General features: G+C 37.7%; 1 protein-coding gene across 14 annotated transcripts in view; it reads right to left on the bottom strand.

Moving 5' to 3' along the window:
• LOC101788244 (zinc finger protein 14-like) overlaps window positions 1–19348 on the bottom strand; it is a 107225-nt gene that overhangs the window by 40361 nt on the left and 47516 nt on the right. For 3 of the 14 annotated variants that reach the window (XM_063233813.1, XM_063233815.1, XM_063233814.1), the window contains exons 2-4: window positions 15031–15157; window positions 14771–14831; window positions 7146–13226 (exon numbers count right to left, since the gene is read on the bottom strand). The exons of 10 other annotated variants lie outside the window; for them this stretch is intronic. In XM_063233813.1, coding sequence (XP_063089883.1) covers window positions 11720–13226; window positions 14771–14831; window positions 15031–15157 — 1695 coding nt within the window. In that variant the 3' untranslated portion in view covers window positions 7146–11719. Of the gene's footprint in view, window positions 1–7145; window positions 13227–14770; window positions 14832–15030; window positions 15158–19348 lie in introns of those variants that run through there. One more of the 14 variants, XR_010042253.1, reaches the window with a different exon arrangement.

A 19348-nucleotide genomic window follows, 5' to 3' on the forward strand; every position in this document is an offset into this window, starting at 1 on the left:
TTGTGATGTCTGAAAAACGTCACATCTTATCCTTCCCCATCTGTTGTTGTTCAGGTTTGCAAGGAAAGAGATTTAATATGGAACTTTTAATTGATAAGATTATTTTAAAATAGTCATCCCAAAAAGACAGATTTAGAAAGGTGTACCTCTATTCACACATTAGAGACTTAACGAATCCAACTCAGTGCTTGAATCCTATGAAAATATTCTGAACAAGTCCTGCTGAAGACCTAGAGCCCATGGCAAGGGCCACCACAAGTTTACCTGGAGAACTGAAGGCACTGCCAATGTCTCATGCAAGCCTCTATCAAGGCTGTGTACTAGGAAGGGCCAAAGTTCAATGTTGGAAGCTAGAAAGTCCATGCTATTGAGTTTAGGATATGTGCCACTAGGCTGAGTGATCAGTACTGAAGCCAAGAAGTGAAGCTCAACATAAGGTCAGAGATCCACAAAAGAGAACAGAAGCCATGCACACCAACAATGAGGTCGCGAGCACCTCTGATGATGAAGATGGCTGACTTCATATCTGGAAAACCCGTGCTACCAGCTTTTCCATGAGAATAAATAGCCTAGCACCTTCCCCTCCAGTTCTCCTTTGATGCTGTTTGCAATGATCCTTCAAAGGATGCTCTATGCCCAAAACAATGGCTCAACTCACTGCATGATCAATTCACTTCATGATCCCTTACTAAGTGGGCCACACCACCAAAGCAGTTCTTTAGATACTTAAAATCCAAAATAGATTTCATGGGGCCTGAGGATTATCTCAGTGGGTAAGCATCTACTTGACAAGTGCAAGGTCATGAGTTTGATCCTTGGTACAAAAACAAAGGACTCCATCTCTTAAAGTATTCATCTGGTCTGCCTTACATAAATAACAATGTGAAAACCTGAGGCTCATTCAAATGAAATAATCAAGAACACATATGTTCACAAAGTAGTCTTCACATTTGTCTTGACAAACCTCTCATTGGAACCATGTGGTCTGATTCCTGTCTGTGTATGCTACACTCTACTTAACTGTGGTCATTTGCATGAAAATATAGTCAAAGTTATTGACCCTCTGATTATACAAGGCAAGTTTAAAAATATTTTCTTAGGAAAGAAGACAAAAAAAACAGTTACATGCAGGTGTACACATATGTTTCACTGCAGAACACTGACAGGCCTGAATGTAGGACAGAATGTCATGAGGCTGATGGTATGCACATCACCACCTCAATAAGGCCAAAGTGGTTACAGAGGCTGGGCCTAAAAAGTGGATATATTTTAACAACCAAAAGAGTTGAAATAAAATATACTGATTTATTATTCAGTAATTGAAATAAAACTTACTGAATATGCACTTAATATTGTGGGAACCCCTGCAATTGGCTGCCACCTTATATCTGCAGGGTGCACTACCTTAACTCCCTCTGGGAGTTAGGTTTCATGGTTAAGCAGCATTTGCCTACCTAGCTTGTTTGGCTCATTAAGGGGTTATGCCAATCAGCCCACCTTATGAGACCATGCATGGGAAATTGGAATCAGTCTTGCCACTCTTGCTAAGTTACCCGCTGACGTCTCAGAACCCAAATGCCTCCTCCTCAATACCCTATATATTTGATACTCCTTCCTTGAAAACACAAGACTTGATTGGACTTACTCATCTTGTCTCTGTCTTTTGTGTCTCTTGTTCCTTTTCATCCCCACTCCCTCTCTAGGGTCTCCATGGACTCACCCACAGGCCAGGACAAGTGGTGCTCCAATGTGGGACTTCAGAATGGGGGACTAAGTGAAGGATGCTGTTTGTGGGCCCAAAGTACAAAACGGAAAATAAAATAGAGGGCAGAAGTGGGAGCCTGCCACATCGCTGAACCTCGGTAAGTGAACAGTGATTATAGGACAAGAAATTAGCCAGCATGAGACTTTTGTTGAAAGTTTAGAAAAGATTTAAATATGCAAAGGGTAAAGGAAATAAATTAGCAATTGTGTCCACTAGGGCAAGAAATGAGCCAATATCAGATTTTTGTTACAAGTTTAAGAAAGGCTTTAAAGATGCAAAGAGTAAAGGAAAAAAATTAAGCGATTGTCCACTAGGGCTTAATAAACTTTAACTCAGGAGCAAAGTGAGCCAGTAGCTATGCACCCCTCCCCCATACTGTAATGGCCCTATAGCTCTGACTTCAGCATGATGCTAGGAAGAAATTAAGAGACCAAACTGAACTTTTAAAAGAACAGATTGAACTGGAAAAAGGTCAGGATTTGATAGCTCAATTAGAAAGGCTAAAAACAACAAAATTTAAAATGAAAAGTGAAACTAACTCAAGAGTTTCCTCCCAGATTTCTCCCACTCATTGACCCCCCCCCCAGAAGCATGATTCTAAACTAACCCACGGACCTGATCCCATGTTGAAGCTAGACTATATAGAGGCTTTCTTTGTGACCAAAATGATGGACACAGAGGGTGGTGTTATTCACCACTATGCTAGCTTTGATTTCAACCTGAATAGAGAATTAAAAACAGTGGTTGCACACTAGGGAGACACAGCCACATATACTCTTTTGGTTTTGGATTCTTTGGGTGATGGCTGGCTCACACCTACAGATTTTCAAGGATTGGCCTGAGCAACTTTATTGGTGTGGATTATCTTTTGTTGAAATCAGAATATATAGAAAATTGCAAAGTGACCAACAGGCACAATACTCAAGCCAGCAATGGTTAGAAACTTGGTATGTTAATAAGGGAGGATGCCTAGGCCAACAGAGAGGCCCAAGAGCAATTTAAGGGTGATATGAGATCCTCTCTCACTAGCATTAAGCAAGGGCTGGGGCTTTAGCTTAGTGGCCTAAGCAGCTGCCAGCCAAGAACAAGGTTCTGAGTTCAGTCCCCAGGGCTGGGTATTTAGCTCAATGGCACAAGTGCCTGCCTGGCAAATGTAAGGCTGTGAGTTCAATCACTGGCACCATTGACATTGAAACTGCATATCAACAAGGCCTTGCTATTGCTGCCACATTGCAAGGGTTTACAGTTAAACAGTTCTTATCTCAAAAGGATAAACTAAAATGTTTTACCTGTGGAGAGACATGTCATTTTGCAAAGAACTGCGGAAAAGACTCCAAAGATAGAGATTCCAATGTAAATGCAAAAGCCAAAGCACCAGGATTATGGCCTCGATGTAAAGGGGATACCAATGGGCCAATGAATGCAAATCTAAAAGGGATATTAATGGAAAAGAATTGCTTCCACTGCAGGGAAATGGGCATCGGGGCCAGCCCCAGGCCCACAAACCCAAACAAATCTTTGGGGCACTAAGCTTTGTTCCAACAAAAAACAATCCATTTCAGATCTCTTTAGAGCCACAACAGGGAGTGCAGGATTGGGCCTCAGTTCCACCACCCACACAGTATTAACCCCTGAAATGGGAGTTCAGGCCCTCCCTACAGGAGTTTGGGGACCTGGCATGGTTTATGTCTGTGGCCCCCAGGCCTCATGAGTTTGCATTGTGCATTTGTGATGGTTCATTGTCTAGTGCTTGGATTGATGGCATCAGTGCTACACCCACAAAGCGGTGGGGCCAGGATGTAATACAATGGCAGGATGAAGGTGTGTCTTGCTCTTTTGTAGGTTTCTGCTTGCTGTTTGCAGCTTCCATGAACTGAGGCCCAGCCATGCCCACCTGCCTTGGAGCCAACTGAATGTGGACTGAAACCTCCAAAAACTGTAAGAAATAAATCTTTCCTTTCCCATCTTGGGCTTCAGTTATTTTGTCTCAGCAACAAGTAAAAAGTAACAGGCCCCTACCAAAAACTACATTTGGCCTTATAATAGGATGCAGGGGCACAACGCTTAATGGATTATAGGTTTTTTCAGGCATAGTTGATAATGTTATTCTAGAGAAATAAAGGTCATGGTATCCTCACCTAAATTCATTACTACTATCACTTATGGACAAAGGTTCACTCAGTTACTACTCTTGCCACCTACACTGGGCTTATAGACAACCATTATCCTCCAGACAAGCTTATAGAATTTGCCAATCAGCATTCATTTTTCTTTCCTATGGTCACATGGTTTAAACCATTTAAAAATGCTCCGTTGGTATTTACTGATGGCTCCTCAACTGGCTTAGCAGCCTATGTTTTTCCAACCAAAGTGTATCATTCCAAACAAACAGTACATCAGCCCAGATCACAGAGTTGCATGCTGTCGCTGCAGCCCTTTAGGCATTTTCCATTCAGCCCGTGAATTCGTATACTGACAGTGCTTATACTGCACACTCTGCGACCCTGCTAGAAACAGCTGGCCAAATCAAAAGAGCCTCCAGCCCTGCAGAACTCCTTAGGCAAATACAGTTGCTTATTATAAAAAGAACTTGCCCTGTTTTTATCGGACATCTATGTGCTCACCCTGGGTTACCAGAATCTCTGGCCAGTGGTAATCATGAAGCAGCCCTGGCCACTCAACCGCAAGCTCTCCTTTGTACTTTAGCGAATGTTAGCTCCAGTGATCATGATAACAATGTTACTTCAGCACAAAAGAGTCATCAATTACACCATCTCAATGCCCAAACCCTCCATCTTATCCACAAGATCACTAGAGAACAAGCCAAAAAGATAGTAAAAAAAAATTGCCCCTCTTGTACCATGCACCTACCAGTTCCACACTTTGGGATTAATCCTAGAGGACTTATCTCCAATGCATTATGGCAAATGGATGTCACCCATATTCCTGAGTTTGGCAATCTTAAATATGTTCATGTAACTATAGATACCTTTAGTGGTTTTATTTATGCCTCTCCCCAAACTGGTGAAGCTACCAAACATGTTATTAGCCATATGTTAACTACCTTATCAGTTTTGGGATGCCCACATCAATTAAAGACTGATGATGGTCCAGGCTATGCTAGTTTGCCTTCGTCCATTTCTGTCAACATCTTAATATTCATCATATAAAAGGCATACCTTATAACCCTCAAGGTCAAGGCATAGTTGAAAGGGCACATCTCTGCCTAAAACTCACTGTTGATTAAATTAAAAAAGGGGGAATGGTACTGCACAAGGGGGACACCTAAAAATATTCTATCTCATGCCTTATTCATCCTTAATTTTTAAAATCTGGATGCTACTGGACAACCAGCAGCCCCCTGTTTTGGCATACTGAAATACAAAAGCAATTTGCTTCTGTACTATAGAGAGACCCCTTGACTAACTCATGGCATGGTCCAGACCCAGTCCTTATCTGGATACGAGGATCAGTATGCATTTACTCTACAGAGATGAAATCTGTGAGATGGCTGCCACAACGATTGGTTAAACAAATATATCAAATGCAGCAAATAGAGGATAATGTTACAGATTACTCCAGGGGAAAAAATGATCCCTGAGAGATTTTTGCAGCTTTATTTTTTCAGATGATGGAACTGACAGCCTGAATCCTGTCTCTTGGGATTATGAGAATAAGTTGATGGCTTTTGTCAAACAACAGGTGGATAAATGCAACCTGCTCAGGTCCATTATCACAGGTTTAGCATGGCTGATAGAGAAAATGATGTGGAGTCTGCAAAACTGTATTATGATAATGCTTTGTTAAAGCATGCTGCCCACTCCATTTATCTTGCTTTGGTGTGAAATTCTGGATAGCCAGAGACAGGTAACTGGGCCTCACATGGGATGCCAACATTAAGCTAAGACAGGAATTGAGCCTCTCACTGCCCTGCTTTCCAATGATAGGTAAGGCTAGGTTCGCCCACCCCTGTGGAAGCGCCCTGACCCAAGACAGGTACAGTCTCCACAAGGATGCAGTCTCTTATATTTTAAAGGGAGACCTGGGGGAAGCCCTGTAATTGGCTGCCAGCTTATATCTGCAGGCTGCACCACCTTAACTCCCACTAGGAGCTAAGTTTGGTAGTTAAGCAGCATTTTGCCTAACTAGGTTGTTTAGCTCATTAAGGGGTTATGCTAATCAGGCCATCTTATGAGACTGTGTGTGGGAAATTTGAATTGACCTATACCCCTCAGTCTTGCCACTGTTGCTAAGTTACCTGCTAACATCTCAGAACCCAAATCCTTCCCCCTCAATACCCTATATATCTGATACTCCTTCCTTAAATAAACAAGACTTGATCGGACTTCTTCCTCTGGTCTCCGTCCTTGTGTCTCATGTTACTTTTGAACCCAACTCAACCTCTAGGGTCTCCGTGGAATTACCCACAGGCCAGGACAAATATACCAAATCAAACCAGGCCTGAAGGTACATGCGTGTAACCCCAGTACTTGAGAGGCTTACACAGAAGAATTTTTTGAGATCACTCAGGTTTACAAAGTGATCTGAAAGCCAGCCTGAACTTCATGGCAACATGCTGCCTCAAAAAGACAAATAGATCAAATCTAATGAACGTAATAGCACAATAATGATGGCCTTGCTACATTACCATGATTATCATGTGTATTTTGACGTGTAGTCTACTAGGAAAACCTAACTTAGAGCCCATTCCATTAAAAAAATCACATCATCTACTAAATGGATTACACTGATGCGTATTAATTGTTCATCATTGGTATTTGGTGGCTGACAGAGCAGTGCTTGCTGCTGCTCTCCACAGAACAAGTGACTATTGCTGCAGTAAACAGGAATCTGCATGAATCATTGTAATATATCTTTAACTCTTTGAGGCAGCGACCCATGAAAGGAATCACTGCACTGAATGGACTTACTACATTTAGTCTTTTGAATACTTTGAACACTGATTTCAGTAGTGGTTGAACCAATTACTTACATTTCCACCAAAAAGGATAAATATTTCCTTTTCTCCTGCAGTCTCAAGAATGTTCTTTTGATCTTGTGGTGATTTGTTCTCTCTGCAATCAGGGGTGTCCCTATTTGCATTTATCTATTGAGCAAAAATGTTCACTACTTCTTCAGGTATTTCTTGGCAATTTGTACCTATTCTGAAAAGTGTGTATTAATTTCACTTTTGCATTGGTTTTACATGCTAGCTGTCAGGGAGTAATAGGCAAAATTTCTTCCATTCTGTAGGTTATTTCTTCATTCCTTTTTGTTTGACTATTTTTTCTGTTTGTGCAAGAGTATTAAAATCTTATATAATCCCTTTTGCTTGTTTTGTCACTGTATCTTAATTTATGCACAAAACACCAGAAAAGCATTAAGAAAATGGTTTTTTTAATCCCTCTACATTCAGAACATGGAATGCCTGGCTTATTCATCTCTCACTATGCTTTACTCTAATACAAGTATATTTGAGACTCTTGCACAAATTACCATGATAAGTACATTTCCTGAGGGAAAAGATCATGATTTGCACTAGTAAATTTTTTATCCTATTCTACTCATATACTTGACCTCAACTTACTTGTTTCTTAAACTTCAAATGCAGGTATAAAAACACTTGCTATACACTCTGCTAAATCATCTAGCAGTTGCCTACTAAAGTCAGCTTCAAAGCCATGATCATGCCATCTCATCCTCTCCTGATGCTGGGACTAAAGAAATCACATTTAGCCTGATCTTTATAGGTAACTCTTTACCAATGCAACTATTTACATACAAGATGATCAAAAATTGCTGGAATAGAAATACAAACTCCAAATTTTTCTGTTGATGGTAAGCAGAAATGTGCTGCAGGGAATCTGGCCACATGCTGTAGTGCACAGAGGCGAACAATATACTTTACAGTATTTTTTACTTTGTGAAGGATATCAGGTACTTCAGGTACAAAATAGATATAGTTTTAGTGGTGATTACACAACAGGTGAGTAACAGTGTTTTAGGGGAAAGCAGTAATAATTACAAAATATATAATGTGTTCACAGCAACAAGTAATAAAATAAAGGCATTTACATCATACATTAAATAACAACCATTTTCCCCAAAACAATGCCACATGTAAGAAAAATTCCTTTCAAAGTGTGGTTCCTCATAAATCCTACCACATTTTATAATTTCTGCAAATATTAATATATTTTGTGATATGCTTTTGGAGACAAGTTATGGTTCTGTCAGTCTGGGGCAATCAGAAATTCACAGGGGTATGGTTTACTTTTGGTACATGTGGGGAAAACAATAGCAAAATAAAGATGTAATATAAACATAACAGGTAAAATTATGATCCTTAAAAAATCAAAGGCTTACTTACAAGACAAATATTGGCTCCAGTGAGAAAAAAATCTAATAATGTAATGTACATGGTATGATATACAGTGATGTTAGGCAATCTGCAGGTATGTCATCACACCATGAAAAACGTAACATTCATTAATGTACAAGTTATGTGAAAAGAACACAGCTTTGTCAAAAACACATGCTCTAAGGCTCTAAAATGTATATCTTAATGCCAAATATTTCATCAACTTCAGAAACACCATTTATGAAAGAGAAAATGAAGCCTGTGCATCAAAATTTTAAAGGAAATGCAGTGTTTAAATTACAGTTCACCAAAAAATAAAAGACTAGCGTATTATCACTCTGAACAGTGAATACTGGTATTGCTCAATTTTATATCATAATGCTACAGAATTAGCATTGGGTTTCTTACTGTCTCTTGTTCTTCAGAGCATCTATTCATTACATCATATTTTATATAATTTGTTCCACAAATAGTTTAGAAATTTTTCCCATGCATGAATTTTGACATGTATATCTATCTTTTCTGTATTTTGGGCAAAAACAGATCAACACAAGACAACAGAACAAATTCCTAGAAAAACATGATATGAAAAAGACATATAAGATGACAATATTAGGTTATGTACAGTAGTTACTACGTTTTTTTCTTATTTTCAATAGAATTGTCCGCATCGTCAGGCATTATATTGTTAAGCATAGCATTGCATTGCTATTTTTATAAAAGCACAACTTTGAAGACATTGTAGGACTTGAAAGCAGTTAATAATCAAAACTGGAATGGATATCTTTACATTGTTACATCAGAGTAGTTGCCTCTACACTTAAACTTGATATAGCATATGTAAATAAAATCAGTCAAGGCAAAACAGCATTCAAACAAACCAGCTTGAAATAACATCAGTCATAGTAAGACAATCTAAGTAATATAGGCTTTCAGTTTAAGTTAATAGGAAATTAAGGATAGTTACCATGGTATAACCTGCTATTATCTGTCTGTGCTCTCAAATCTAATGAGTAGGCAGACCAAAACAAAATATAATCAAACTAAACAGAGCAATAAGAGTACTGTAGCATTTAAATCCTCATATACTTTTAACATGTACTCTGCCTTCTTTTTTTAGGCAATTCCGCACCTTTCTCCTTCTCAGGATACTATTATTCACTGTTCATAGTGATATTAGTGTAGTCTCTTATGTTCAGTTTCAGCATACATACAGATAAAGACAGCTACTACTAAGTGAATAAAAAACATTATGGTAGTCGTTGTTGATTTCCCCAATATCAGGTCTTGAAGACCTAAAAAGCCTTCATCATCCTGCACTTATTTGATTAGTTCTATAATGTTCAGCATATATTCAATACATGTGAAGATGAGAACAACTATTTGGAAGAAATCTAGAGACAATAAGATAGACAGTGAACATCTCCAGTGGCCTTGCTTTGAAATCTGTGTTTCCTTAATTTGTTTTGTTATGAACTGTTCTGTTAAGTTTTGTCATGTTTAATCTTATCCTCATTAAGATAAAAAAAACAAGTGTGTAGGACAGATAAGCATATTACTAACTTTTTGTTGGACCATTGAGGTGAAATATATGTAGTGTCACTCTTTAAATGTCACTTGGTATGCTTTAATTTTGTAACTTTAACAACTATTTCTAAGATAACTTAGAAACTAAGGTAACTTATCATCTAGTGATTTCTTACTATTTATTTTTCTGAAATTCTGTATTATTTCTACCCATTTTTCCATTTTTTCACTTTAAATTAAAAAATTACAATTCACCAAAAGATATAAAAATTAAGTTTTAAAGACAACCATTAAGTACAGACACTTTCCATACTTGAAAGTGAAAAGCACATTTCAGTTCACCTGTTTAATTACAAGATGCCATGTTGAAGCACAAAGACACTAAAAATTCTAGAGTGGTATAAGTGATTAACTGAAAACTGTACAACATGTGTGCTTGATGAGAGCTCCACCTCATATTTGTCATTTCTAGATAATTTGTGAAGAAATATTGACATCAACATTCTGTATTGATTATTTCTTCAGGTCTCCTTGGGATTTTTAAAGTAAACATAGATCTAAAGAGTCTGATGAGTGATGCTTTTTCTATGTATTTAAAAACAACTATGGAGGGCTGGGGATTTAGCTCAGCAACATCAGCGCCTGATGCAGGCAATGGTGAGTTCGATTGCCAGTACCAATAAAAATGAAAAAGGAAAACAAAACAAAAACAACTATGGACTGCTGTATTTCTAGCATTGTTAATCCACATAGGATTTCTGCCCAATGAGCTCTTTTAGATATGTAACAATCATCCAGTGTGCTGAAAGTATTCCCGTAACACATAGGATTTATCTCCAGTGTGAGTTTCTTCATGTATTTCACTTTCACTCTGGCTGCTGAAAGTGTCTCCACTTGCTTAGATAGGCAGTGCTTTTTCCCAGTGTGAATTTTTTCATGTGTTCTGCAATGACTATGTGGTAAGAGCTTTGCCAGATTCTTTACTTAACAGGATTTCTCACCAATGTGAAGTCATTGATGTATTTTACAATATCCATGTGTGGTTAGAGCTTTCCCACATTCTTTACATGCATATAGTTTCTCAACAGTGTGAATTTTTTCATGTATTGGACAATGAATGTTTCTGCTGAAACCTTTCCCATGTACCTTACATATCTAAGTGTTCTGACCAGTGTGAAGTTTTTCATGCATTATGCAACAGGTTAGAGTGCTGAAACCATTTTCACAATGTTTATATAGGCTGGGTTTATCTTCAGTGTGAACTTGCCTGTTGCTTACAATGTCCATGTTGGGTAAAAACTTTCCCACATTGCTTACATACAGAGGGTTTCTTTTCATTGTGAATTATTTCATGTTTCTTACACTGTCAACGTGTGGTAAAAGCTTTCTCACTTGCTTACATACATAGGGTTTCTAACAAGTGTGAATTCTTTCATGTCTCTTACATGATCCACATGTGGTAAAAGCTTCCCTGCATTGCTTACATACATAAGGTTTCTCTCCAGTGTGAATTCTTTCATGCTGCTTACAATGTCCATGTTGGCAAAAGCTTTCTCACATTGCTTACATACATAGGGTTTGCTCCTGTGTGAATTCTTTCATGGTACTTACAATTCCCAGATAGGGTGAAACCTTTTCAATATTGTTGACATACATAGGATTTCTCTTGTGGGTCACTTATTTCATGTTGCTTACACTGTCCACATGTGGTAAAAGCTTTACTACATTGCATACATACATAGGGTTTCTTTCCAGTGTGAATTCTTTCATGTTTCTTACAATCTCCATGTGTGTTCAAAGCTTTCCCACATTGCTTACATATATAGGGTTTCTCTCCAGTGTGAATTCTTTCATGTTTCTTAGAATCTCTATGTGTGGTAAAAGATTTCCCACATTGCTTACATACATAGGATTTGTCTCCTATGTGAATATCTTCATATTCTTTACAATGTCCAGATTGGGTGAAACCTTATCCACATTGGAGACATAAATAGGGTTTCTCTCCAGTGTGAAATCTTTAATGTTGCTTACACTGTCCAGATGTGGTTAAAGTTTTTTCACATTCCTTACTTACATAGGGTTTCTCTCCAGTGTGAACCTTCATGTTTCTTACAATTTCCAGGATAGATGAAACCTTTTCCACATTGCTTACATACATAGGGTTTCTCTCCAGTGTGAATTTTTTCATGTTTCTTACAATTTCCATGATGGGTGAAACCTTTTCCACATTGCTTACATACATAAGGTTTCTCTCCAGTGTGAATTCTTTCATGTTTCTTACAATCTCCATTTGTGGTAAAAACTTTCCCACATTGCTTACATATATAGGGTTTCTCTCCAGTGTGAATTCTTTCATGTTGCTTACACTGTCCATATGTTGTAAAAGCTTTCCCACATCGCTTACATACATAGGGTTTCTCTCCAGTGTGAATTCTTTCATGTCTCTTACAATCTCCAAGTGTGGTAAAAACTTTCCCACATTGCTTACATATATAGGGTTTCTCTCCAGTGTGAATTCTTTCATGTTTCTTACAATCTCCATATGTTGTAAAAGCTTTCCCACATTGCTTACATACATATCTTTTTTCTCCAGTGTGAATTCTTTCATGTACCTTACAATGTCCAGATGTGGTAAAAGCTTTCTTACATTCCTTACATACATAAGGTTTCTCTCCAGTGTGAATTCTTTCATGTTGCTTACAATCTCCATGTGTTGTGAAAGCTTTCCCACATTGCTTACATACATAAAGTTTCTCTCCAGTGTGAATTTTTTCATGTTTCTTACAATTTCCAGCTTGAGTGAAACCTTTTCCACATTGCTTACATACATAGGGTTTCTCTCCAGTGTGAATTCTTTCATGTTTCTTACAATCTCCATTTGTGGTAAAAACTTTCCCACATTGCTTACATATATAGGGTTTCTCTCCAGTGTGAATTCTTTCATGTTGCTTACACTGTCCAGATGTGGTAAAAGCTTTCTCACATTCCTTACATACATAGGGTTTCTCTCCAGTGTGAATTCTTTCATGTTTCTTACAATTTCCTCGTAGGGTGAAACCTTTTCCACATTGCTTACATACATAGGGTTTCACTCCAGTGTGAATATTTCCATGTATTTGACAATTAATGTTATTGTTGAAAGCATTCCCATGTTTCTTATATATATATGATTTCTGCCCAGTTTCAAGTTTTTCGTGGATTACACAATAAGTATGTGTGCTGAAAGCTTTCTCACAGTGCTTACTTTTATTATATTTTTCTCCAGAGTGAAAACTTTCATGTACTTGACAATATGTACGTGTTGTAAAAGCTTTCCCATGTTGGTTACATATGTATGGTCTCTCTCCTCTGTGAATACTTTCATGTTTCTTACATATTCCATGTGTGGTAAAACCTTTTCCGCATTGCTTACATAAATTGGGTTTCCCACCATTGCAATATTTTTCATGGATCTGAACATTGTGGTGTGTTTCTGTTTCTTTCACACCCACATTACCTTCTCCAATAAAACAGAATTCTTCTTTATAGTGATTCCAAGATGTATGTCCATAACATTTCCCTAGCTTGTCATTTCTGTAAAGAAAAAAATCACATATATGGTTGATAACCATATTAATAACATTTTGTTGGAGAGTTGAACAAAACTGTTTGCAGTCTTGCTGTTTGAATCCCCACTTCATATGTTTCACTTTTGTAACTTGATTATCTCTTTGTATGAGCTCCATATGTAATCACCATCTGGTGATTTCTTACTGTTTATTTTCACTTTGAAAGTAGCATTATTTCTACTTATTTTGTTTTGTTTAGTCTTTCCTTACATAAAATTAAAAAAAGAAAAAAATCACATTGGAATGGGTCTCTGTGTAAAAGACTGCAGTAGTGTCAAGTTCTGTTTTTAATGCCTGCTAAGAAATTCTGACAATGAAGCAACGGAATGCCTTGTAAGATATGTTAAAAACAACCATTCCCAAAACAGTGGTATACATTTGGGAATCTTAAAAGTTAGTACCTTTTGAAATGCAGAATATTTAGCTTCACTATGGGCATGGGTATATATGTGTAGCACATACTGATCATTCTGATATGTTTCCCCATCATATTCTCCCTTCTGTCCTTAACTTGTAATTCCTTTCTCCAAATTGTCAGTCTTACCTTTCTCTATCAACTCTCTTTCATTTCATTCCACTATTTATATTTTGGGTTCTCATCTAAAAGAAACACTGTGATCTTTTAGGTTTTATAGCTGAGCTATTTCACTGAATTGATGGGAGAAATACTCACATATTTCTTATGGCAAATGACATTATATTATTTATTTTTTGACATTATATAACACATTTTTTTCTTTTCCATGCTGGGAATGAACATGTATTAGAATAAAATCTCTAGCTTTTTTATTTATATTAAGAGATTTTCACTGATCACTAAGCTTTGAAGTTTGAACTTGAATATGGCATTCTGCAAAATCTGATTCCTAGGGTGCTGTGTTTACAAGAATGCACAATCACACAAAGTCTATTAAAATTTCCCTTCTCCACAAATCCAGTGATACATAACTAAGCTTCTTCAAGGCCTGATCTGTTATTACTTGATCTGCTTTGTATATGAGTAAGCATGTAACTGTATTTTATGCAGATTTTGCATTTTAAAATTATATCAAGGAGAAGCATGAGGGGATCAACTTCTAGAGACAACTGCATACTGATGTTCAGAATGAATGCACTTAACATTCAACCAGCCTACTAAGAATTTTAATCAGAATGGCTGATTCCCTACAGCATTGCTTGGAAACATGAGCACTCAGTTTTACTTCAAATTCTATAGCAATCTTAGCAATGTTTAGATAATGAATGTGTTGTATTCACATGTGTATATGAGTAAGTAAACTGAAGGCAGGATGTCATCATAGCTCAAAGTGTATGCCTTTCATTCACACCTATACGCAATGTCATTCATTTTCATGATTTAGTTGCCTCATTGTACATGTCCCAGCTTATACATGTTTGGAAAATATTACTGACATTAAACTGAATGGTGCCTCATTTCTTTGGCAGTCATTTTTCTGCTTACTCACTAATTACTCAGGAACATTCCTTTTCCTTGTGAGTGTGAATTACCTTAAGTATCTCCAGTAAATTTTGCATTCATTTTCAGCTTCCTGGACATCCCCAAGGCCTCCTGAATTGTAGACATAGAAAGACCAGGACTCATTAGAGTAATACATACAAATTAATAGATTTTGATTAGATTTATGATATAATGTGACCAGATCTGATCTATTTTTCAAAATATTTTCACATTCTTTTTAATGAAACACCACTGATGAGCAACAAACAATATTCTGATAGCATGAGTGACAAAAAGATGTCATCCTTACCTATAGCTGCCATGTTCCTAAATGTTTCACCCATCACATCTCTGTAGAGCTTCTTTTGGGATGGACTCAGCAAAGTCCACTCCTCATTGCTGAAGTTCACAGCCACGTCTTCAAAGGTCACCACCTCCTAAAGGTTCATACATGTATTTCTCAAAGGAATGTTGAGACCCCAGGTCTGGGATATCTTAAATTCCCCCATAAAATCTGAATCAAAAGCAAAGTGTGATGGTGCATAGCTATAATCCCAGCATTCAAAAGGCTAAGACAGGATGGCTTTGGTGAATTCAGGTCAATTGTAGGCTCTTTAGGGTGTTCAAATCCAGCTGATATACATACAGAAAGCTTGTCTCAGTAAAACAAAACAAAATAAAACAAATAAAACCAAACAAAACAGCTGAATGGAGACTGATTTCTTAAAATCTTAAATCCATATCTTGGTCATTAATTTTGTGTATATACACATTTTTGGAGACAGCAAATTTGATGCTAGATTGCAACTCAATGTTAATGTAACAGCCAAATAGGAGCACTGATTCTTGTGCTGAGTCACTGCAAGATTCACTGTATACTGTCTCTAAAGCAGAGCTCACAGTGAGAAGCCTGCAGGACCAGCATCCACAAAGCACAGCGGCAGATAAATATCTCATCAATAGACTAGGAAGCCAAGGAAGCACATCCCTCCCTGGTAAGCAGTGGCAGTCTGACACATGCAGCCCTTCCAGGAGGAGAACCAGCAGCAGCTCCTGAGATCTGCACCATGTTGGAACTTAGGACATTGTGAAACCAAACAACCGGGCTGCCTCCCTGCTAAGCAATAGTGAACCTACTGATGCTTGGCCTAGAATCAAACATCCCACTTCCCCTAGCCCTCTTCTCCTGACACCCCCATTTGCAAATGCTATCCAGAAATCTGAGTGTCTCCTGGAAGTTGACCATAGCAAAAGGGGGACTTCCTTCTACTATCTCTGTGAAGGCAAATATTTTTATTACTGTTTTGCTCTATTCTTATTAATGGTACTGCTCTATTCAATATTGTTTTAATAAGTTCTATAATGTTCTGTATTTCATCTAATTTTGATATATGTAATTGAAAGAACCACTATTATAAACATAATAAAATATACTGTGATACCTATTACATTTATCCCAGTAACCTGCTGTGAAGTTCTATACAAATTTCACTGTATGATCTTAGTTGGCCTTATTCTGTCTTGTTCTGTTGTATTTTACCACTTTCAAAATTAAAAAAAAGAAAAAATATCTCATCAACCCCTTCGATAGACTACAGATGATGTCTCTTGAAATCTGATTTAGGCCACTGAGTTCTTTGTTCTTAATATACTTAAGCAGCATTTTGATATTTGAATTTGGTTTCATAGGACAAAACATAAATAACATCAAATATGGTACATAAATAATAACTCAAATGTTAGTGGAAAACAGCTGTATTTTAAAAAAATGTGTATAAAATGAAATGAGGACCAAGCTGTAAATTATACCTTAGTGTGAAAAAGTGATCACTTTCCATTCAGATATAAGAAATATATCATGGGAGACTGGTGAAGGAGTTCTTCCTTAAATTTGGGGTATCCTAAGTTACAGGGCTTTCTAAAATAGAGAAAACCTGACTGATACACCCTACAGAAAAAGTGAAACTTGAAAAGAGACTGCATAATTCAACTTTGGTTTGTTTTAAAAAATTATAGCCATATGATAGAGAAAATTTCCAACAATATTCAACATTTTCTGAGGAACAATGTAGATATTTTCCACAGAAAACACTTTCAGAGCTGGGTATTTATCTCAGTGGCATGAAAGACTGCCTGGCAAGCCTAGGTCATGAGTTCAATCCATGTTTAAAAAAAAATTCAAATTTCATCTTCATGACAATGGGGCATAATTAGAGATAATCAAAATTAGATCTCAAGTATGGAACACAAAATTCATGGGTTCACAAGGATGTGGAATACTGATTTTTGCCACAGCTGGTGTTATTTACCTCAAAAAAGAAATCATAAGCCAACTTTAACTTCATACCTGCTCTAAGAACTATCTGACTTTCAGTGAAGACCCTCTCGGTTGTATGGAATGCTGCTGACACCCTGCATCATACCAATCACTTCCACATCCTTTCCACACTGCTCTTATCCATCGTAAGCAGAAAACCCTTCATGCCTACCTATTGATATCCCTGCAAATTTTCTATTTAGGTCTTCTCCTTTACACAACTTAGTAAAGTCTGTTGCAGAGCATTTCCATATTTAAGCTGTCTATGATAAAACAAGCTACTAAATCAGCTCTTAATTCAGAGATGACACCCCTCTTCCTTTCCATTCATAAGGATATCACGTGTATATGTCCATGCAAATGCCTAAGTTTAGGCATTTTTCAATGAAGATTTAACAGATAGCCATTTTTAGAATTTGTCCTTTGTAAATTTTTACCCTGTCCTTGATAACACATTCATATTTGCTTCATTTTTCTCAGACTTCAAAACTCTATGGCTGTTCTCACAAACTTGGTCTCTGCACAGGGGTGGAACCCAAATAATTATGTTCAGAAATTATTTTGCACTGTTCTGTATAATACACAGGATGTTACCAGGTATTTGGGAAGCCTTTCTCCACTGAGACACATTATTACACATCTCTCAATTCTCAGGACTTTGCCACTACCTGTCATGAGGATGGGAATATGAGGACATACTACAAATTAAGGTGATCACTATAAATACTAAAAAGCCTAACTTTAAGTTGAGCCATTGGGGCTATGAGGCCCTTAGTTATAGACATTAATGAACTTTGGACATTAGAGATCTGCTGCTCACATGAATGAGAACAGAGACCTAGCTCATTAGTGCTCTACAAGCTATAAAAAGCATCAGAGTAAGGGTCTTCTCAAGCTCCTTCCAATGCCTAAGATGCTGGAGTTTCCAGGCTAGCAGTGAATTTCAAAGATGATACTTGAGTTTGCTGCTGTCATAGTAAAGCCAGGGTTCTGGGGACAACAAATCACCCTTGCTAAAAGCAAGAGGCAAAAGGGACAGTAAATGACCCATGAACAATGTTGGAGAACATCAGGAGCTGTAGCTAACTAAATACCTGAGTCTCCAGACACTAGAACTACTCCTAAACACTTGTAACTGGTTTCACCCAATCCACATTATTTCTGGGCTCCCATCCAAAACCTCACCATTCCATGGCTCCAGGGTCTCTCAGGTTCTTTGCTAACCAGGCCACAGAACATCGAAAGTACTAAATGAGACCCAGCAAGTGTTTTGCTACCAGTATTGTACTCAGAACAGGTAAATCATGGTGAAACATCAGAAGAGACAGCCAGCAATGGCCTACCTGATTGAACAGTTCATATAACCTACCCCTTCATCACTGATTGATTACTGCTTTACTGCCCTCCTTCTGACTCAAGAAGAAACAGGGAAAGGAACCCCACCCCGCAAGAGAGGATCCCAAATGATAGATGGCAGTGCTGAAACTTCTGGAGCTGCCATTCTTCTATAGTAGTGAACTCAGCTCGACAGAGGAGTGTTTGTACTGAAGATCTTTACCTCAGGCTTTTCATTTCCAAATCCATTGTATTTCAAGGAAAAAAGGACAAATCAACTAAAAATAAATTTCAAAACATGTCAATCAGGGGGCAAAACTGGTATATACATTGCATATTGTCATCCCCAGATCATTCACCCAGAGAACAAGACATCTGTAATCAATTTTGCAAACAATACTGTTACAGGCAGCTGAGTTATTTAAATACAGGGCTAGGTTCTCCAAGGAGCCCATGCAGGATGCCAGATAACTTGCAACTATGGGCAAGATAGATGTATCATGCTATAGTCCTAGGCTCAGGACAAATGATAGGCAAATTCACCCATATTCTAAGGATTGATAGTCTAAATAGTTCCATAGCACTCTGAGGAAGTCAGAAGTCATCATTGAAAGAAATGTATCCTTATCCTAAAGCCTGATATTCTAAATAATTCCTATCATCCTGATGAACTCAGGAGTCACCCTCCCAAACCCCTAAGGGCACATTCACAGCTGCCTAAGAATACCTGCTTTCTATGTGACTCCCTTGCCCTTTGTTCCCAATTTAATCAACTTTACCTGAACTTATAATCTTATTGGCTACCATAGCTCTGTCCCATCTTACGCCCCTCTGTATTGTGAGTTCCTAGTTTTCCTCACCTTAAACTCATATCACCACATGATTTTAGCCTATTAAGGTCCCTAGAAATGACAGTGTTTGGCAACCTGTTCAGGACCCCTTCTCTCTCTCTCAGGCTGCTTTCTTTTTCTCAATA

The sequence above is a fragment of the Cavia porcellus genome, unplaced genomic scaffold (assembly GCF_034190915.1).
Source record: "Cavia porcellus strain 051 isolate PalLab524CR breed Dunkin Hartley unplaced genomic scaffold, mCavPor4.1 scaffold_23, whole genome shotgun sequence".
NCBI lineage: Eukaryota > Metazoa > Chordata > Mammalia > Rodentia > Caviidae > Cavia > Cavia porcellus.